This window comes from Mesocricetus auratus, unplaced genomic scaffold (genome assembly GCF_017639785.1).
Source record: "Mesocricetus auratus isolate SY011 unplaced genomic scaffold, BCM_Maur_2.0 Super-Scaffold_100004, whole genome shotgun sequence".
Taxonomy (NCBI): domain Eukaryota; kingdom Metazoa; phylum Chordata; class Mammalia; order Rodentia; family Cricetidae; genus Mesocricetus; species Mesocricetus auratus.
Genome location: NW_024429189.1, coordinates 54,297,042 through 54,317,433, shown reverse-complemented (window position 1 = coordinate 54,317,433; position 20,392 = coordinate 54,297,042). Strand labels below are relative to the sequence as shown.

At 38.9% G+C, this 20,392-nt stretch overlaps 1 protein-coding gene and 1 non-coding gene across 2 annotated transcripts; one reads left to right on the top strand and one right to left on the bottom strand.

Annotated features, from left to right (window-relative positions):
- Positions 1 to 398: 398 nt before the first annotated feature.
- Positions 399 to 19,993, bottom strand: LOC121140194 (olfactory receptor 5M10-like). The gene is given in 3 exon segments (XM_040744891.1): positions 399 to 770; positions 772 to 1,362; positions 19,415 to 19,993. Coding segments are annotated over 3 exon segments (1,542 nt in total).
- Positions 2,539 to 2,733, top strand: LOC121140622. Its single transcript, XR_005877543.1, has one exon. It is a non-coding gene; the product is annotated as a U2 spliceosomal RNA (small nuclear RNA).
- Positions 19,994 to 20,392: the final 399 nt, after the last annotated feature.

Below are 20,392 nucleotides of genomic sequence, written 5' to 3'. Positions count from 1 at the left end.
TAAAAATAATTTTGTAGTGTTCCTAATACTAGAAAAAAAATTCAACACTTGAAAAAAAACCAACAAAATCATTTATTATTTTGGTACTTTTTCATCCCTGAAAGCATGTCCTCATTCCTAGAGTGTTAGATTCCCTTGTTCTCTTTAGAACATGTTGATTAGAAACTAAATTGCTTATAATTTTGGACAATGTTTTTATATGTGAACTTGAATAGAAAGTAAAGAATACTATGAAATTTTTTCATTTCATAATGCCAATAAGGTAGATTGATCTAAAAAAAAAAACAAGAAGGTGTAAACTACAAAAGAAAATTGTTTAAAAAGATGGCTATTATTGATATGTGATAGTAAAAGAGAAGTCTGAAATACTTACCAAGTACTAACACATAATCATCTTGCTAAACTAAAATTTTCTGACAGAAGTTTCCCTTAATCAACTGCTTCATAGCATTGATGACATCCTTATTCCTTAGGCTATAGATCAAGGGGTTTAACAATGGGCTCAAAAAGGTGTAAAAAACTGCAATCACTTTGGACTCCTCTATAGATTTCTCAGATGGGGGCTTTAAATACATGCAGAAAAGTGTTCCGTAAAATACAGTTACAGTTGTCAGGTGGGAACCACAGGTAGAAAAGGCTTTTTGTCTACCTTCAGCAGAATGGATCCTCAAGATGGCTGCAAAAATGCAAAAGTAGGACGTAAGAATGATAAAGAGAGAGCTTATGAGAGTAAAGCCAGCTACCAGAAACATGGCCATCTTTTTAAAAAAAGACTTGAGTATCAGAGCAGGCCAGCATGATGAGAGGAGGGTCTGCACAGTAGAAGTGGTTGATTTCACGGGAACCACAGAAAGACAACTGGAAAGTAAGCAGAGTCTGAGAGAGCCCATTCAGGAAGCCAAACACATACGGGAATGTGACTAGAAAGACACAAATGTTCTTGGACATCCTAGTACTGTAATGCAAAGGACTGCAAATGGCCACATAGCGGTCCAGTGCCATTGAAGCAAGGATATAAAACTCAGTGATCACCAGAGCAATGAAGAGTAGACATTGTGTGAAGCATCCACCATAGGAGATTGCCTTGTTGTCTGAGATGAAACCATGCAGCATGTTTGGAGTAACATTGGAAGAATAGCAAATGTCTACAAAGGAGAGGTGTCCAAGGAAGAAGTACATGGGCGTGTGCAGGTGGGAATTGGTCCTTATCAGCACAATCATGCACAGGTTTCCTGCCAGTGTGATGACAAAGATGAGCAGAAACACCACAAAGAGGATCCTCGCCAGAACTGGGCTGTCTGTCAGTCCCACAAGAATGAAATCCATGCCTGCAGTGTGGTTTACGGAGGCCATTTCTTATACCTTGCCAGTTGAATGTGACAGGAAATGGGATTAGTGCTTTCTTTTCTATATTCCCATCAAATTCCATTCATTTCTTCAAGTCCTTCTTTTCATCTGTGGAACAGATTTTCTTTTCAGTATACACCCACCTTTCCTGTGTGTTTTTTTTATTCTAAGTCTTATTCAAGTGCACATACAAGTGACATTTATTTATTCTGCCCCATTATAGGAGCTTATAGCAGTAAACAAACACTTACCATTCCTACAGCATACATAACACGGTATATATTAATCATTGCTAAAATATGCAAGTGAAATTTGCTGTTTTATGATGTTATGAAGTTTCCTCCTATGAAGATAGGATATACAGAGTCAATAAAATACAACTGTCAGCTCAAGGGTTTGCTGGTGCAATCACCAGACACTCTAGAGGTAGAAGCAGCTAGATATATGTGAGTTTGAGGCCTGCCTGTCATACAGAGTGCCAGGAAAGGCTCCAAAGCTACACAGAGAAACTGTATCTCGAAAAAACAAGAAACAAAGCAAACAAACAAACAAAACCAATACAACTATCTTAGAACAAATGAGGATTTTTGATTCTCCTTTTCATGTTACTATATCATTCATGAAAATATTAGCTTATGAAACCACAGGGGTTTGAACAATGTCCTCCTTATCGCTGTGTAGGAAGGGATGAATATATAAAACCACACATCTTATTCTTCATGCATCACACACTCAGATAACTGCATGTTTGTTCTCCAAGCATATATTTAAAGAACATGCATATGATGTGGAGTCGTCAGTAACATGTTAATGTCAAAATATGAATAGAATAGTCATGGGCACCTTAGCAAACAAATACATTTTATAAAGTGATAAGAAAATAGACAAACATTCAAGATAAATTTTTACTCACCAAAATACAAAAAATAACCACCGTTGGATATGTATGTACCATATATTATAGTATCAAGGTAGAGAGATCTATAACGTAATGATTTAAAATAACCCCATGGGTTACAAAAGTAATTCTGAAGATCCAATTAATATATTCTCTGATTCTCAGAGGCAGAAATTTAATTCAATGATTTCAGGAACTGACTTTCCTTTGGGGCCAAATTCTCAACTGAGTTTCTGTGTACACAGCTTTCCATAGTGTGCATATAACACAAGTATGGTTAGAAAAATATATTGGCATCATATTAGCTTTTTACCAAAGATCAAGTAGAGTATCTCTTCTTATCAGTTTAATACCTGGTACCCCCTTAATATGAAGAAAATATGTTAAACCAACTTTTAAAATTATAGTTTGTCAAAGAATATTATACCATTCCAATCACATGTCAACCTGATACTGCAGCACAGACTGAGCCAATTGACAGAAAGAACCAAAAATAAATAGTGTGCTAGAAATTTCAATGTGTAAACAAATAACCTGAGAATTATACTTGCTTGATTTAACAAGTGCACTAAGTATACAACTATTTCTTTTTCAGAACACAGAGTGAAGTCATGGGGAAGAAGTTTTGCTTTTGGAGAGGTGTGAAAAAATAGTTGAGAGGAAATTTCAGCAAATCCATTTAACTGTTATGAAAGAACTAATCTAGCCTGGGGGTTTTTACAGCAGGGCTTCAAGACATATGCTGGCATTAATTTGACCAATGAAGTTATGTTTTCAAGACACTAAGAAGCACAGGTGTGTCTGAAAAACATAATAATTTGTGTTTCGATGTGGATATAAATAACAATCAAATGATTTGAATGTGTGAAAATATAGATGGTGACTGCAGGAAGGCATCCTCAAATTCCATGGGCATCCTTTAACTCTATATTTGTAAATCAAAATGTATTACTTTACATTGTAAAACTGGAAAATTTGGCATTTTCCAGGTGAATCACCTCTCAACCTGAATATCAAAACTTTCTCTACTTACATTTAATGTGAAGGAAAATTAATATAAAACAGTATAACTTAGTTACTGGATTCCAGAATCCTACTGTGGATGGGGAGATTTGAACCTAATATTCCTAATGACTTGCCTTCCAAGTTCTAACTGTAATCTCCGATGATGAGAATACTAAGGAGAAAGTTGACACAGAATCATTGCATAGGAATTGTGACTCACTTCGGGCTTCCATCTTGGTGCTTTTTCCACTCTGTTGTGAGATTTCATTCCACTAATAGTTTTGTGGTACCAGCCTTAGGGTGTGGCTTCTGTGTGCAGAAAGGATTTTTACAGTGAGTATGAGGAGTCTCACTCTTTCTCTTGGGAGGTCAGAGCAGAAGCAAGCCTTGTGGTCATTCACATCTCCCCTGAGCAGAACAGCAGGACACAGCAGCTTAACTCACAGCGGCTTCCACATTGTCCTGTATTTGTGAGTCCGTGTTTTCCAATGAATCTCCATAATAATATTGTAAATGTCTGCATTATACATAGACTAAATATTGTAACTGTAATTCTTGATTGATAGCTGTTATATGTAATTTTACTATGTTAAAATTAGTAATTTCCTTTTTTATTTTGACAGATATTTTCCTGTATGCTGAAAATATGCATTGATTTATGGGCTTATGAATAAAGCTACTTCAGCCAATAACCAGGAAAAATGTTGGTGGTCAGGAAATCCAAACAAAGATGCGTAGAGAAGAAAGGCAGAGTCAGTGAGGTGCCTGGTAAACAAGATGTAAAGTAACAGGCCACAAACCTCTAAGAGAAATGTAAGCTATTAAAAATGTGTTAATGTATAGTTGCAGTTATCCAGTAAAAAGCCTGAGAATTAGCCAAAAAATTATATGTAATATATTAGTCTCTGAGTAATTTTTCCATAAGTGACTATGGGGATGCAGCAGGTGGGAGAAAAGCTTATGCAGTGAGAATGGGTGAGACAGAGAAATAAGATTCAACTACACCGCTGTGCTGTGTTCTTTTTCTCTCAGCAATGTCTTATTTATCTACTTAACTGATCACTACTTAACTGATACCCACTTAGCTGCTGTTATCCTTATAATGTAATTGGTTCCCATAAACACATAGGAAGTGGCACTACTAGAAGGTCTAGTTTTATTGGAGTAGGTATAGCCTCATTGGAAGAAGTATATCACTGTGCAGCTGGGCTTTGAGAATTTCTTTGCTCAAGCTCTAATCAGTGTGGCGTGCAGACCACTTCCTGTTGCCTAAGGGTCAAGATGTAGGATCAGCTCCTTTTCCAGCACCATGTCTGCCTGTATACCACCAATTCCCACCAAGATGATAATGGACTAAATCTCAGAAACTGTAAGCCACCCACAATTAAATGTTTATCCTGTATAAGATTTAACATGGCAATGGTGTGTCTTCACAGCAATAGAAACTGGAACTTACAGTCTTACTTAATAAAATGAACATCTACAGAAGAACAGATCCAGTGGCAACATCAAATACACACACACACACACACACACACACAGAGTAGCATGAATTAAACACATTTAGCAATACATTCTTAGTGTTCAATAATGCATCAGTATCACATTAACAAAGACACCAACAGCATTAAGGCTAACTTAAATGCCCTTCCCTGATAATGAGATTGATGACTACCTTATATGCTATCCTGGAACCCTCATACAGTGGCTGATAGAAGCAGAGGCAGACACACACTGCTAAAATCAGAACTGAAATCCTGGAACCCAGTTGCAAATAGGAGTGATGAGCAAAGGAATCAAGTCCAACCAGGCTGGGGAAAACCACAGAGGCAGCTGACCTAAACAAGGGGGAACACGTGGACCCAGACTGATGACTGAGAGGTTAGCATGGGTCTGATCTTGACACTGCCCTCCCAGAACCTGGGTGTCAGAGAAGAGGCCTTGGCATCTATAGGTCCTTGGAGAGTAGATTTATTTATTTATTTATTCCTGGCATACAAATAGAATCTGGGAGTCCATACCACATGGAGGGATGCTCTCTCGGCCTAGACATATGGGGGAGAACCTAGGCCCTGCCAGCAATGATATGACAGACTTTGAAAATCCCACATGAAGCCCTTACTCTCCCTGAGAAGCTAAAAGGGGATGGAGTGGGATAGGACATTGGTAGAATTAGGAGGCCAGGGTAGGAAAGGAGGGAGAGGGAAATGAGAGTAGCATTGTAAAAAGATACATAAAAATTATTTAAAAAAGAAAGACATAAAAGCTTAGCTTGTAATATGATTACCTGGTAAATCCAAGGCAAGTAAAGTAGATTGTTGATGTCATTCTATTAAAGGCTGGTTAAACAAACAAACTGAGTACAGAGTAGGGTAGCAGTCTCAAATCTTAAGTTTATGTCATTGATTTTATTTTAACAAAATATCTTTTGTATTAGTTTTAAGAAAATATAATATAACAGACTTTATTATGAAATTTAAGAAAGAGTAAGTCATTCACCTTGTGTCTTCCATCCCATCTGTCTCTTGTAGGAGTTGAATCTGTTCCTTCTTGAAAGCTGACTTAATTATGTGTCATGTGTATGTGGGTTTCTTTGTTTTTCTATCAACAGGATTTCATTCTGTTGTTACTGAATAGCACAAAAAGCATAACATTGTGTACGAATGTTACAGTAATTTTTAACTGAATTTTACAAAGGATTAAGTCACTGGCTCCAACTGATCCCCAATGACCCAGACAACAAGCAGCACTAGAAAAACCATCATTGTTTGTCAACCTGTATCCATAAATGTTGCTTTCAAACTTTATTGTAGATTTTAGAAGGTTCTCTATAGTTGATGCTAATGATATACATGCACTGATTTTGTTCAAGGACATAGAAGCATGTGAAATTTAAGGTTACAGCTATGCATTAGCTTAGATTATAAACTGAATAACATGAAGAATTCAAGGCAAGTAAGTTTGACTCTTATGGCATTTTTTTTTCTTTTTATGACATTTTTATTTTTAAATTTAAATTAGAAACAAGGTTGCTTCACATGTCAGTCCCAGGTCCCTCTGTGTCTCCCTCCCCTTGTCCCACACCCTCCCACCAACCCCACTCCTCCCTTCCCCAAGCCCCACTCCTTTATCCTGGGTGGGTGAGGCCCTGCAAGGGGGGGTGTCCATAGTCTGCCATTTCATCCAGGGCAGGGCCTAGGCCCTCCCCCAAGTGTCTAGGCTAAGAGACAAACTCTCATTGTGGGATGGGCAGACATGGTCCATTTGTATGCCAAGGACAAATATTGATTTAGTACCCAGGGCTCCATAAATTGCCTAGGCCTCCTCACTGATACCACATTCAGGGGATCTGGATCATTCCCATGCTGCATTCCCAGCCATCAGTCTGGAGTTCAAGAGCTTCCCCCTTCTTCAGTTATGTCATTTTTTAAAGCAGGTTAAAAAAAATAGGCTGAACACACACTAGAATAATTTCAGATGTTTTTCTGACATTACTTAAGCCTTATCATGGGGAGCAGCTTGATTTTAAAACTCCTTTATTCCAAATATCCAGAAAAGTATGTAATGTTTTAGATTGCTTTGTCACTATTCAGTTAATTTCATTTCATCAAAATTAATTGGTTCTCAATTAATATTTTAATAACATGTAAAATAATAAAATTTATCATGAAATTTAAATCATGTATGTCACTGTTCTTTCTTCATCCTCACCCTCTATTTGCTTCCCCATCTCTATTCACTATTCTTACTGTTCTGCCATGCCAAAATAATTCCCCATATACTACCACGGTGTGCGTGTGTGTGTATGTGTGTGTGTGTGTGTGTGTGTGTGTGTGTGTGTGTGTGTGTTAAATTCAGACTATCCTGTCTTTATGAGACTCATATGTTCCCTTTATCAGAGATGATAACTATGTACATGTATCTGTTTCACAAGTTTCCTTTTTGTATGTTTTGAGATAATTTATAAAACATACAATTCACCACTGAAAGTGTATAAATCAACACCCATTAATATTGTACAGATATTACAATTAACTAATTTTAGGATAATTTAAAAATACTTTATTGATCCTTTGAGGTCTGCACATCCTACTTCTCAATCTTATTTATATCCAAGTGCCTTCATATCCATCCTCTACACTTGCAATCCCCTGCCACCAAATGAAATAAAATAAAATAAAATTTAAAAGGTAAAAGAACATCATGGAAGCTGTAGCGTAGCCCAGTGAGCCATACAGTATGGTCTTTTGTCAGTACATCTTTAATTACAAGTGTTAATTGTTATGAGTTTTTGGTCTGGTTTGAGGTCTCTGTCTTACGTTATACTATGGATGCGGGACTCTCACTGGGGCACCTCTTGGATATCCTGTTATCATGTGTAATGGAGATCTTGCAGCTTTGTATTTGCAGGATCAGTTGATTTGCATGCTCCAATGTGTTTCATTTTCAGTTTTGGGGTGAGCTAATTCATATCCCCGGAGGGTCACTGAGTTCTCAGTCAACAAGCTCTTCTTCTTCCTCACCATCAGAATGAGATGTCCAGCACTTCCCTTGCTATCTTACCAAGTGCAGCAGGAAGCAAGGGGGTGGGGACAGTTTTCCTGCTCTCACACCCTTGGGACCCACTCACCTGCATCCACACAAACATTGCAGGCTCTACTGTATTGTTCTTACACAGTGCAGAGCCCACTCTCCTGAATACTGCACACAGTGATCATGGACAGGGCTGGATCTCCTACTCTCATGCCCTTGACTCCAGCTCTCTCACTTGCCACAAGTGTTGAAGGGCAAGGGGAAGAGCATCTTCCTCTCCCCCATGCCACCACATAGCAAATGAGGGGGCACAGGGACATCTCTCCCACTTTTATGGCTAGCTCATGTGAATCTTCACCAACAAGCTCAGGTTTTCTGTGCTGCCAATGCAAGGGGCAGGGCCCAGTTTCTGGAATGCTGTAGTGAACAGAGACAATACCAGCTTTCCTGTTTTCTTTAACTCTGGATCAGCGCTCCTAACTACCATAGGCAGTAAGATGTAGGGAAGGCATCTTTCCATCACTACCACATATAAGACGATTGGTGGCGACAGCTCTCCCACACTCATGCTCTTAGGGCCTTCTCACCCATGCTCTATCAGTAGAGACAGCTGTACCATACTACCCAGAGAGGTGCAGTGCCTGCTTTCTTGAGTACTGCAGGCAATGAAGGATGGAGACACTTATGTGCAGCCTTATCTTCACTACAGTAAACTTGTAGGAGCCACAGCCATCAATATAGACTGTGGTTGCAGCAGGGCCATGGGCACAGACAGGGTACTTGGCAACAGCCTAGGATCAGATGGTATCATGGACCCAGGGAGTAAGCAGGTCACCCATTTCAGTTTGTTCCTCATTGCCTTCCCTAATTAAGATCTGCCTTTCTTCATAGAATATGAATAATTTTTCCTCTTCTGTCTCCCGTAATTCACCATACACTTGTTAACAATAATGACATTTGACCTCTTGACACCTCAAGGTGCCTGGCAGGCATGTGATTTCTTCTTCCCACTCTGAGCGAGGGATCCCAGATACATGTGTGTGTCTCCTTCATTCTCTAGGTTCTAATCAAATTTCCATTTTAAAAGTGTTTTTTCTGCATATTAGATAAAAAATTCTGCATATTAATCACCAGTGTCAATTTATAAATTATAAATTATAAATTTTTTCTAGGTACACAAGATATTTACCAAAACATAATAATTGAGAGAATTAAAATATTTCAAAATAGAACTAGTGCGATGGCTCAAAAAATTTAATTATGTATTTTGAGATAAATCATTGTGACTCAAAGAATGAAGGAAGAGAATCACCTCCTGTGACCCATCTTCTAACCTCTGCCTGCCAGCTCTTGGACAATTGTGATTCCCTACCCTACACACAAGCACAATATAAACCAAAGGAAATATATTTTAAAATATACAAATTGTCTTTATTTGGGCCTCTTGGTTTGTATTCATGCTGAGAGAGTCCATGTGGAAAGAAGGAAGTGTGGTTGATAACATGAGCAAGGGTGGTCAAGATCATGACAGGAAAACCCACAGTCACCCCTGACTCATGCTCCTGGGAGATCACAGACTCTTTACCATCAACTGGGAAGCCTACATGGGGCCTAACTAGGCACTCTGCATGTGGAGACAGTTGTGTACCTTGATATGTCTATGAGACCCCTGTTAGTGGGACCAGGATCTATCCCTGATGCATTAGTTGGTTTTTGGAGCCCATTTACTATGGTAGGATGACTTGCTCAGTCTTGATATCAAGAGGAGAGACTTGGCCCTGGCTCACCTGAATGTGCCAGACTTTGTTGACTCCCCAGGGGAAGACTTACCCTTTCTGAAGAGTCGATAAGAGATGGGTTGGGGAGAGTAGGATGAGGGGGGAGGAGGAAATACAGTAAATATACAAAATTAATTAAAAATAAAGCAAGAGGAGCCAGGGATTCCAGGGAAGCAGCTGTTCTGGCAGCAGCATCAGGTAAACAGGCTGGCTTCTGGGCCTGTGTTTCAGTGCCTGCGGATCACCTGGGAACTGCACAGAGCTTCCAATCCCGGTGGGAGCCAAGCACCCCAGACTCCAGGACTTCTCTCCCACCAACGAGACCAGGAAACCAGAGGAGCCAGGGAGTCCAGGGAAGCAGCTGTTCCAGAGGCAGCATCAGGTAAACTGGCCCTGCTTCTGGGCCTGTGTTATAGTGCCTGGGGATCGCCTGGGAACTGCACAGAACTTCCAATCCCAGTGGGAGCCAAACACGCCAGACTCCAGGACTTCTCTCCCACCAACGAGACCAGGAAACCAGAGGTGCCAGGGATACCAGGGGAGCAGCTGTTCCGGCCACAGGATCAGGTACAACAGGATCCAGCATTGGGTCCAGGGGACCAGGTAGGAGGCTAAGCGCCCCAGATTCCTGTTCTTCTTCTCCACCCACGGGACCAGAATGAGGACAAGGAATAGAAGAACCACCAGATTATTGGACTTGCTAGCACCCACCAAAAGGGAACTCTGGTCACCTAACTACCACACCAGTAAGGGGCTCTTTCTGCACCCACTAGTAGAAGAGATGGGAAAGAGACGATACAAAAACACACTCAGCAACAGAAAAACAAATATGACACCACCAGATTCTAGAGACTCCACACCAGCAAGACCCCACCATTCCAATGCGAAAGAAGCAGAAGAGAACGACCTTAAAACCACTTTCATGAAAATGATAGAGGCCCTAAAAGAGGATATAGGATAATCCCTCAAAGAAATGGAAGAAAAAACAAACCAAAAAATGCAAGAAATGGAAGAAAAAAACAAAGCAAAAAATGCAAGAATTGGAAGAAGAAACATACCAAAAAAGGTAGGAAATGGAAGAAGAAACAAAGCAAAAAATGCAAGAAATGGTAGAAAAAAAACAAAGCAAAAAATGAAAGAAATGGAAGAAGAAACAAACCAAAAAAGACAGGAAATGGAAGAAGAAACAAAGCAAAAAATGCAAGAAATGCAACAAAAAGCAAACCAAAAAATGCAAGAAATGGAAGAAAGAACAAACCAAAAAATTCATAAAAGGCAACAAATGAACGAATAGATAAACTGAAAATTGCAAGAAGCAATGCAAACACTGCAAGGGTTGAAAACTGAAATACAGACAATAAAAAAACACAATCTGAAGAAAGGCAGAAAATAGAAAAGCTGGGCAAACAGTCAGGTACTACTGATACAAGAATTACCAACAGAATAGAAGAGATGGAAGAGAGAATCTCAAGTGTTGAAGATACACTAGGAGAAATGGATTCATCAACCAAAGAAAACCTTAAGTCCAACAAATCCTTAACACAAAACATCCAGGAAATATGGGACACCATGAAAAGACCAAACCTAAGAATTTTAGGTATAGAAGAAGGAGAACAAAACCACCTCAAAGGGGCAAAAGACATATTCAACAAAATCATAGAAGAAAACTTTCCCAACCTTAAGAAAGGCATGCCAGTGAAGGTACAAGAAGCTTACAGAACACCAAATAGAGTGGACCACAAAAAAATCCCTCGCCACATAATAATCAAAACGCCAAATATACAGAATAAAGAAAGAATATTAAGAGCAGCTAAGGAAAAACATCAAGTAACATATAAAGGCAGACCTATCCGAATTACACCTGACTACTCCATGGAAACTCTGAAAGCCAGAAGGTCCTGGATAGATATTCTACCAACAATAAGAGACCATGGATGCCAGCCCAGACTACTATACCCGGCAAAGCACTCAATCACTATAGATGAAGAAAACAAGATATTCCATGACAAAACTAGATTCAAGCAATTCGTATCCACTAACCCAGCCCTACAGCAATTTTTGGAAGGAAAACTCCAACCCAAGGAGGCTAACTACAACGAGAAAAACATGGCATTAGAGAATCCTCTCTATCAACAGCCAAAAGGACAAAAGGGTGAAATTCCACACAAAATTCCACCATCAACAACCATTGCAAATTGACCAAGGATGAGCAATAAATGGTAATTAATATCCCTCAACATTAATGGCCTTAACTCACCCATAAAAAGACACAGGCTACCAGAATGGATTCGAAGACAGAACCCTTTCTTCTGCTGCATACAAGAAACACACCTCACTCTCAAAGACAGACATTACCTGAGAGTTAAAGGTTGGGAAAATTTTTTTCAATCAAATGGACCCAAGAAACAAGCAGGGGTAGCAATCCTAATATCTAACAAACTAGACTTTAAAATAAAATCAATCAAAAGAGATGAAGGAGGTCATTACATACTCATCACAGGTGAAACCCATCAAGATGAAGTGTCTATCCTGAACATTTATGCCCCAAATACAAAGGCATCCACATTTGTTAAAGAAACATTATTAGAACTTAAATCTCATCTAAAGCCCCACACAGTTATAGTGGGAGATTTCAACACACCACTCGCACCACTAGACAGGAATACCAGACAGAACTCAACAAAGAAGCAAAGGGTCTAATAGAAGTAATGACCCAACTGGGATTAACAGACATCTATAGAACATTTCATCCACATAAAAAAGAATATACCTTCTTCTCACCACCACATGGAACCTTCTCAAAAATCGACCACATACTTGACAACATATCCAAACCTCAGCAGCTACAAAAAAATTGGAATAACTCCATGCATCTTATCAGACCACCATGCTTTAAAATTAGAATTCAACAACAACACAAATTGCAGAAAACCTACAAATTCATGGAAATTGAATAATGCTCAACTGCACCATCCCTGGGTCAAAGAGTAAATAAAAAAAGAAATTAAAGACTTCCTCGAATTCAATGAGAATGAAGACACAACATACCCAAACCTATGGGACACTTTGAAAGCAGTGCTATGGGGGAAGTTCATAGCACTAAGTGCCCACATGAAGAAACTGGAGAACAGTTATACTAGAGAATTAACAGCAGAGCTGACAACTCTAGAACAAAAAGAAGCAAACTCCCCCAGAAGGAGTAGATGCCAGGAAATGATCAAATTGAGGGCTGAAATCAATAAAGTAGAAACTAGGAAAACAATACAAAAAATCAATGCAAGGAAGAGTTGGTTCTTTGAGAAAATCAACAGGATAGACAAACCTTTGTTCAAACTTACCAAACAGCAGAGAATGAAAATTCAAATTAACAAAATCAGAAATGAAAAGGGGGGCATAACAACGGACTCTGAGGAAATCCAGAGAATCATCAGGTCATACTTTGAAAACCTGTACTCCACACAATTCGAAAATTTAAAGGAAATGGACGACTTCCTGGATAGCTATCACTTGCCAAAACTAAATCAAGAACAGATAAGCAATGTATAACCCCTATGAAAATAGAAGCAGTCATCAAAAGTCCCCCAACCAAAAAAAGTCCAGGTCCAGATGGCCTCAGTGCAGAATTCTACCAGAAATTCAAAGAACAATTTATACCAATTCTTCTCAATGCATTCCACACAATAGAAGCAGAAGGGTCTTTGCCAAACTCTTGCTATGAGGCTTCAATAACCTTGATCCCCAAAACACACAAAGGCACAACTAAGAAACAGAACTTCAGACCAATATCCCTCATGAACATTGATGCAAAAATACTCAATAAAATACTGGCAAATCAGATCCAAGAACACATCAAAACAATCATTCACCACGATCAAGTAGGTTTCATCCCAGGGATGCAGGGATGGTTCAACATACAAAAATCCATCAACGTAATCCACCATATAAGCAAGCTGAAAAACAAAAATCACATGATCATCTCACTAGATGCTGAAAAAGCCTATGACAAAATCCAACACCCCTTCATGATAAAGGTCTTGGAGAGATCTAGGATAACAGGGACATACTTAAACATAATAAAAGCTATATACAGTAAACCAACAGCCAACATCAAACTAAATGGACAGAAACTCAATGAAATTCCTCTAAAATCAGGAACAAAACAAGGCTGTCCACTCTCCATACCTTTCCACATGGTCCTTGAAGTTCTAGCCATTGCCATACGACAACAAAGGTGGATCAAGGGGATACAAATTGGGAAGGAAGAGGTCAAACTTTCACTGTTTGCAGATGATATGATAGTTTACATAAATGGCCCAAAGAACTCTACCAGGGAACTCTTACAGCTGATTAACACCTTCAGCAAAGTGGCAGGCTACAAGATCAACTCAAGAAAATCAGTAGCTCTACTATATACAGATGATAAAAGGGTTGAAAAAGTAATCAGAGAAACATCACCCTTTACAATTGCCACAAACAACATAAAATACCTTGGGGTAACCCTAACCAAACAAGTGAAAGACCTGTATCGCAAGAACTTTGAATCTTTAAAGAAAGAAATTAAAGAAGCCCTCAGAAAATGGGAAGATCTCCCATGCTCTTGGATAGGTAGGATCAATGTAGTTAAAATGGCAATCCTGCCAAAAAGCAATCTACAGATTCAATGCAATCCCCATTAAAATCCCAGCACAATTCTTCACACACCTTGAAAGAACAATAATCAATTTCGTATGGAAAAACAAAAGACCCAGGATAGCCAAAACAACCCTGTTCAACAAGGCAACGTCCGGAGGCATCACCATCCCTGACCTCAAGCTCTATTATAGAGCTATAATCCTGAAAACAGCTTGGTATTGGCACAAAAATAGACAGGTAGACCAATGGAATTGAATTGAAAACACAGATATGAACCCGCACATGTATGAACATCTGATCTTTGACAAAGAAGCTAAAAATATACAATGGATTAAAGAAAGCATCTTCAACAAATGGTGCTGGCATAACTGGAGGCTGGCATGTAGAAGAATGCGGATCAATCCATGGTTATCGCCATGCACAAAACTTAAGTCCAAATGGATCAAAGACCTCAACATAAATCCAGCCACACTGAATCTCTTAGAAGAGAAAGTGGGTGGTACCCTTGAATGAATTGGTACAGGAGACAGCGTCCTGAACATAACATCACTAGCACAAACAGTGAGATCAACAATTAATAAATGAGACCTCCTGAAACTGAGAAGCTTCTGTAAGGTAAAGGACACAGTCAGCAAGACAAAAAGGCAGCCTACAGAATGGGAAAAATATTCACTAATCCCACATCTGACAGAGGGTTGATCTCCAAAATTTACAAAGAACTCAAGAAGCATGTCTCCAAAACAGCAAAGGACCCAATTAAAAAGTGGGCTGCAGAACTAGAGAGTTTTCAATAGAGGAGTCTAAAATGGCTGAGAGGCACTTGAGAAAGTGCTCAACATCCTTTGCCATCTGGGAAATACAAATCAAAACAACTCTGAGAATCCATCCCACTCCTGTCAGAATGGCTAAAATCAAAAACACCAACGACAATTTATGCTGGAGAGGATGTGGTGAAAGTGGGACACTCCTCCATTGCTGGTGGAAGTGCCAACTGCTTCAGCCACTTTGGAAATCAGTATTGAGATTCCTCAGAAAAATGGGAATAAACCTACCACAAGACCCAGCAACTCCACTCTTAGGCATACATCCAAAAGATGCCCATTCATACAACAAAGATGTCTGCTCCACTATGTTCATAGCAGCATTATTTGTAATAGCCAGGACTTGGAAGCAACCTAGATGTCCCTCAACCGAAGAGTGGATAGATAAAATGTGGTAATTTACACAATGGAGTACTATTCAGCAGAAAAAAACAATGGAATCCTGAGATTCACAGGCAAATGGATGACACTAGAAACCACCCTGAGTGAGGTAACCCAGTCACAAAAAGAGAAACATGGCATGTATTCTCTCATATATGGATTTTAGACATAGATCTGGGGAGTGCCAACCTACAATCCCATGGACAGAGAGTCTGGGAAACAGAAACTTCATTCAGTGGCTGATCAAAGAAAAGGCAGCTCCCTCGGTTAAGTACTGAGCTGAACTCAAGAAAGCCAGTAACAGAGAGGGAGGACTGATGACCAAAGGGATTAAGACTGGGCTGGTTTAACCCCCAGAAACAGCTGACCTGACAAAGGTTAACTCTTGAATCCCAGGCATCAGCCTGGAAAATCCAGCATGAGACTGATCAAGACCCCCTGTATGTGGGTGTCAGTGAGGAGGCCTATGTAATCTATGGAGCCTTGGGCAGCAGATCAGTACCCATCCCGAGTATACACACGGACTTTGGACTCCCATCCAACAATGTGAGGAGCACTCTCACCCTGAACTCTTGGGGAAGGGTCTAGGCCCTGCCCTATATGAAATGACAGACTATGGACTCCCCCATGGAGGGCCTCACCCTCCCTGGGGAAATGAGGGGATAAGGGGGGGGTTGGGGGCAGGGCACGGGAGGAGGGGAGTGAAAGGGAGAGGGACCTGGAACTGACTTGTGAAGCAACCTTGTTTCTTATCTAAGTTTAAACTGAAAAATAAATTAAAAAAAAATAAAGCATATATATATACATATATATATATATACTCATAATATTTACTTAAGAAATACTGATTCCACGAACACATACTAAATGAAGAGAAGATTTAAACAGCTATAGAAAAATAAAATTATTTTGGACATGGATGGAATAGTAAAATTATTTAACAAAAATATGCATGCACTATCTTAGGACATAACAACTTCACTTTGTTTGATAATATTTAATAAGACCTTTGATCAAGTTTGTATAATAAAATTGAATATTTATATAATATTTTTAACATACCACACCACTGATATATATTCAGTATTTCTCCCACCTTTAGAAAAGTCTTTGTAAATACAAGTCAGCAATTCTAACACATTGCTACATTGAGAGAGAAAGTAGACACCCCATTCCAGTGCATCTTTGTCAGCATTCAGAAACTTCTATTTTTCTAGGTACACAAGATATATACCAAAACATAATAATTGAGAGATTTAAAATATTTCAAAATAGAACTAGTGAGATGGTTCAAAAAATTTAATGATGTATTCTGAGATCAATCATTGTGACTCAAAGAATGCAAGGAGAAAATCACCTCCTGTGACCCATCTTCTGACCTCTGCCTGCCAGCTCTTGGACAATTGTGATTCCCTACACTACACACAAGCACAACATAAACCAAAGGAAATATATTTTAAAATATACAAATTGTCTTTATCTGGGTCTCTTGCTTTGTATTCATGCTGAGGGAATCCATTTGGAAAGAGGGAAGAGGGATTGATAACATGAGCAAGGGTGGTCAAGATCATGACAGGAAAACCCACAGTCACCCCTGACTCATGCTCCTGGGAGATCACAGACTCTTTACCATCAACTGGGAAGCCTACATGGGACCTAACTAGGCACTCTGCATGTGGAGACAGTTGTGTACCTTGATATGTCTATGAGACCCCTGTTAGTGGGACCAGGATCTATCCCTGATGCTTGAGTTGGTTTTTGGAGCCCATTTACTATGGTAGGATGACTTGCTCAGTCTTGATATCAAGAGGAGTGACTTAGCCCTAGCTCACCTGAATGTGCCAGAATTTGTAGACTCCCCATTGGAAGACTTACCCTTTCTGAAGTGTGGATAGGAGATGGGTTGGAGCTGGGTGGTGGTGGTGCACGCCTTTAATCCCAGCACTCAGGTGGCAGAGGCAGGCGGGGGCAGGCTGATCTCTGTGAGTTCGAGGCCAGGCTGGACCAATAGCCTCCAAAACAATACAGAGAAACCCTGTCTCGTAAAAACCAAACAAACAAACAAAAAAAAAGAGATGGGTTGGGGAGAGTAGGATGAGGGGAAGGAGGAGGAAATACATTAAATATACAAAATGAATTTAAAAATAAAGTATATATATACTCAAAATATTTACTTCAGAAATACTGATTCCAAGAACGCATACTAAAGGAAGAGAAGATTTAAACAGCGATAGAAAAATAAAATTATTTTGTGCATGGATGAAATATTAAAATTATTTTTATATCACTTTGTAACATGTCTTTTAGTGAAACCTACAAGTAAATATTGTTTTGATTGCTTATGTCTTTCAATAATTTTACATTTGTTATTCCATATTCATTATGTGTTTTCTTGGATACCAAATTACAGTTACAAGTATAAAACAATGAATTATTTATGTATTTAGGTGTATACATGGTAATTTCTTCTGAAAATCTATGTTGATTTTCATGTATGACATAAGATTTCAATTTCATTTCATAAGCTTTATTGAAACATATGACCATGAATATGTTTAAACCCATTATAAATAGTATAATCTACCTCACTCATAGTGTTAGATGTAAAGATCATAAAGTTTTTCTTTACATTTATCCTGCCTTCCTAGTTAAAATTTCTCTACTTTCATATGAACCAGTAAAATATTTTCTTTCATTTTTTATTTAAATTGGAAACAAGTTTGCTTCACATGTCAATCCCAGCTGCCTCTCCCTCATCTCCTCCACCTCCTCCTTACCAGGCACCCCCTCCCCTTCCCAATCCACAACCCGATTCCCATAAACAAAATTATCATGTTACCTAGAAACATCAGAACAAGGTTTTAGATATTTCTAAAATGAAATCACAGACAGGATAGTCATCTATAAATGTTCCTTCACATCTGTACACAAAGGTTCAACCTTATGAAAACATAATCGTCAATACCCCATCCAGCATTCTGGTGCATTGAGAACTAATAGATCCCAAATTTACGATAACAGAGAGGGAAACAGAAAATACAGGATTTTTATTTATACTATTGTACTATTGATAGACTCTATGTAAGTCTATTTACTTCTGTGCCAAAAATTCCATGTGCCATAAACAGACACAATGATTCCTTCATTGCATCATTAAGAATATATAAGTGAAACGGTCTTACAAAAATGATAATTGAATATTGTTTTGAGTAATGATTCTGTATTTGCTTTACACCATTTGATTGATGAGTTCAGCATTAAAAAATAATTTGTAGTGTTCCTAATACTAGAAAAAATCCAACACTTGAAGAAAACCTACAAAATCATTAATTATTTTGGAACCTTTTTGTCCCTCAAAGCATGTCATCATTCCTAGGGTGTGAGATTTCCTTGTTCTCTTTACGACATGTTGATTAGAAATTAAATTTCATATAAATTAAGACTATGTTTTATATGTGAACTTGAATAATAAGTAAAGAATACTATGAATTTTTTCATTTCATAATGTCAATAAGGTAGATTGATTTAAAAAGTAGAACTAGAAGGTGTGAACTATAAAAGAAAATTGCTTAAAAAGATGCTACTATGCATATGTGCTAGTAAATTAGAAGTCTGAAATACTTACCAACTACTAACACATAATCATCTTGCTAAACTAAAATTTTCTGACAGAAGTTTCCCTTAATCAACTGCTTCATAGCATTGATGACATCCTTATTCCTTAGGCTATAGATCAAGGGGTTCAACAATGGGCTCAAAAAGGTGTAAAAAACTGCAATCACTTTGGACTCCTCTATAGATTTCTCAGATGGGGGCTTTAAATACATGCAGAAAAGTGTTCCGTAAAATACAGTTACAGTTGTCAGGTGGGAACCACAGGTAGAAAAGGCTTTTTGTCTACCTTCAGCAGAATGGATCCTCAAGATGGCTGCAAAAATGCAAAAGTAGGACGTAAGAATGATAAAGAGAGAGCTTATGAGAGTAAAGCCAGCTACCAGGAACATGGCCATCTTTTTGACTTGAGTATCAGAGCAGGCCAGCATGATGAGAGGAGGGTCTGCACAGTAGAAGTGGTTGATTTCACGGGAACCACAGAAAGACAACTGGAAAGTAAGCAGAGTCTGAGAGAGCCCATTCAGGAAGCCAAACACATACGGGAATGTGACTAGAGAGACACAAATGTTCTTGGACATCCTAGTTCTGTAATGCAAAGGACTGCAAATGGCCACATAGCGGTCCAGTGCCATTGAAGCAAGGATATACAACTCAGTGATTACCAGAGCAATGAAGAGTAGACATTGTGTGAAACATCCACCATAGGAGATTGTCTTGTTGTCTGAGATGAAACCATGCAGCATGTTTGGAGTAACATTGGAAGAATAGCAAATGTCTACAAAGGAGAGGTGTCCAAGGAAGAAGTACATGGGCGTGTGCAGGTGGGAATTGGTCCTTATCAGCACAATCATGCACAGGTTTCCTGCCAGTGTGATGACAAAGATGAGCAGAAACACCACGAAGAGGATCCTCGCCAGAACTGGGCTGTCTGTCAGTCCCACAAGAATGAAATCCATGCCTGCAGTGTGGTTTAGGGAGGCCATTTACTTACACCTCGCCAGTTGAAAATGACAGGAAATCGGATCAGTGCCTTGTTTTTTATATTGCCCATCAAATTCCATTCACTTCTTCAGGTCCTTTTCATCTGTGGAACAGGTTTTCTTCTCAGTATATACCCACCTTTCCTGTGTTTGTTTGTTTTTTCACTCTGAATCTTATTCAAGTGCACTTACAAGTGACATTTATTTATTCTACCCCATTATGGGAGCTTATAGCAGTAAACAAACTCTTAACCATTCCTAGAGCACACATTACACTGTAGATATTAATCATTGCTACACTATGCAAGTGAAATTTGCTATTTTATGATTTTAGGAAGTTTCTTCCTATGAAGATAGGATATACACAGTCAATAAAATACAACTGTTAGCTCATGTGTTTGC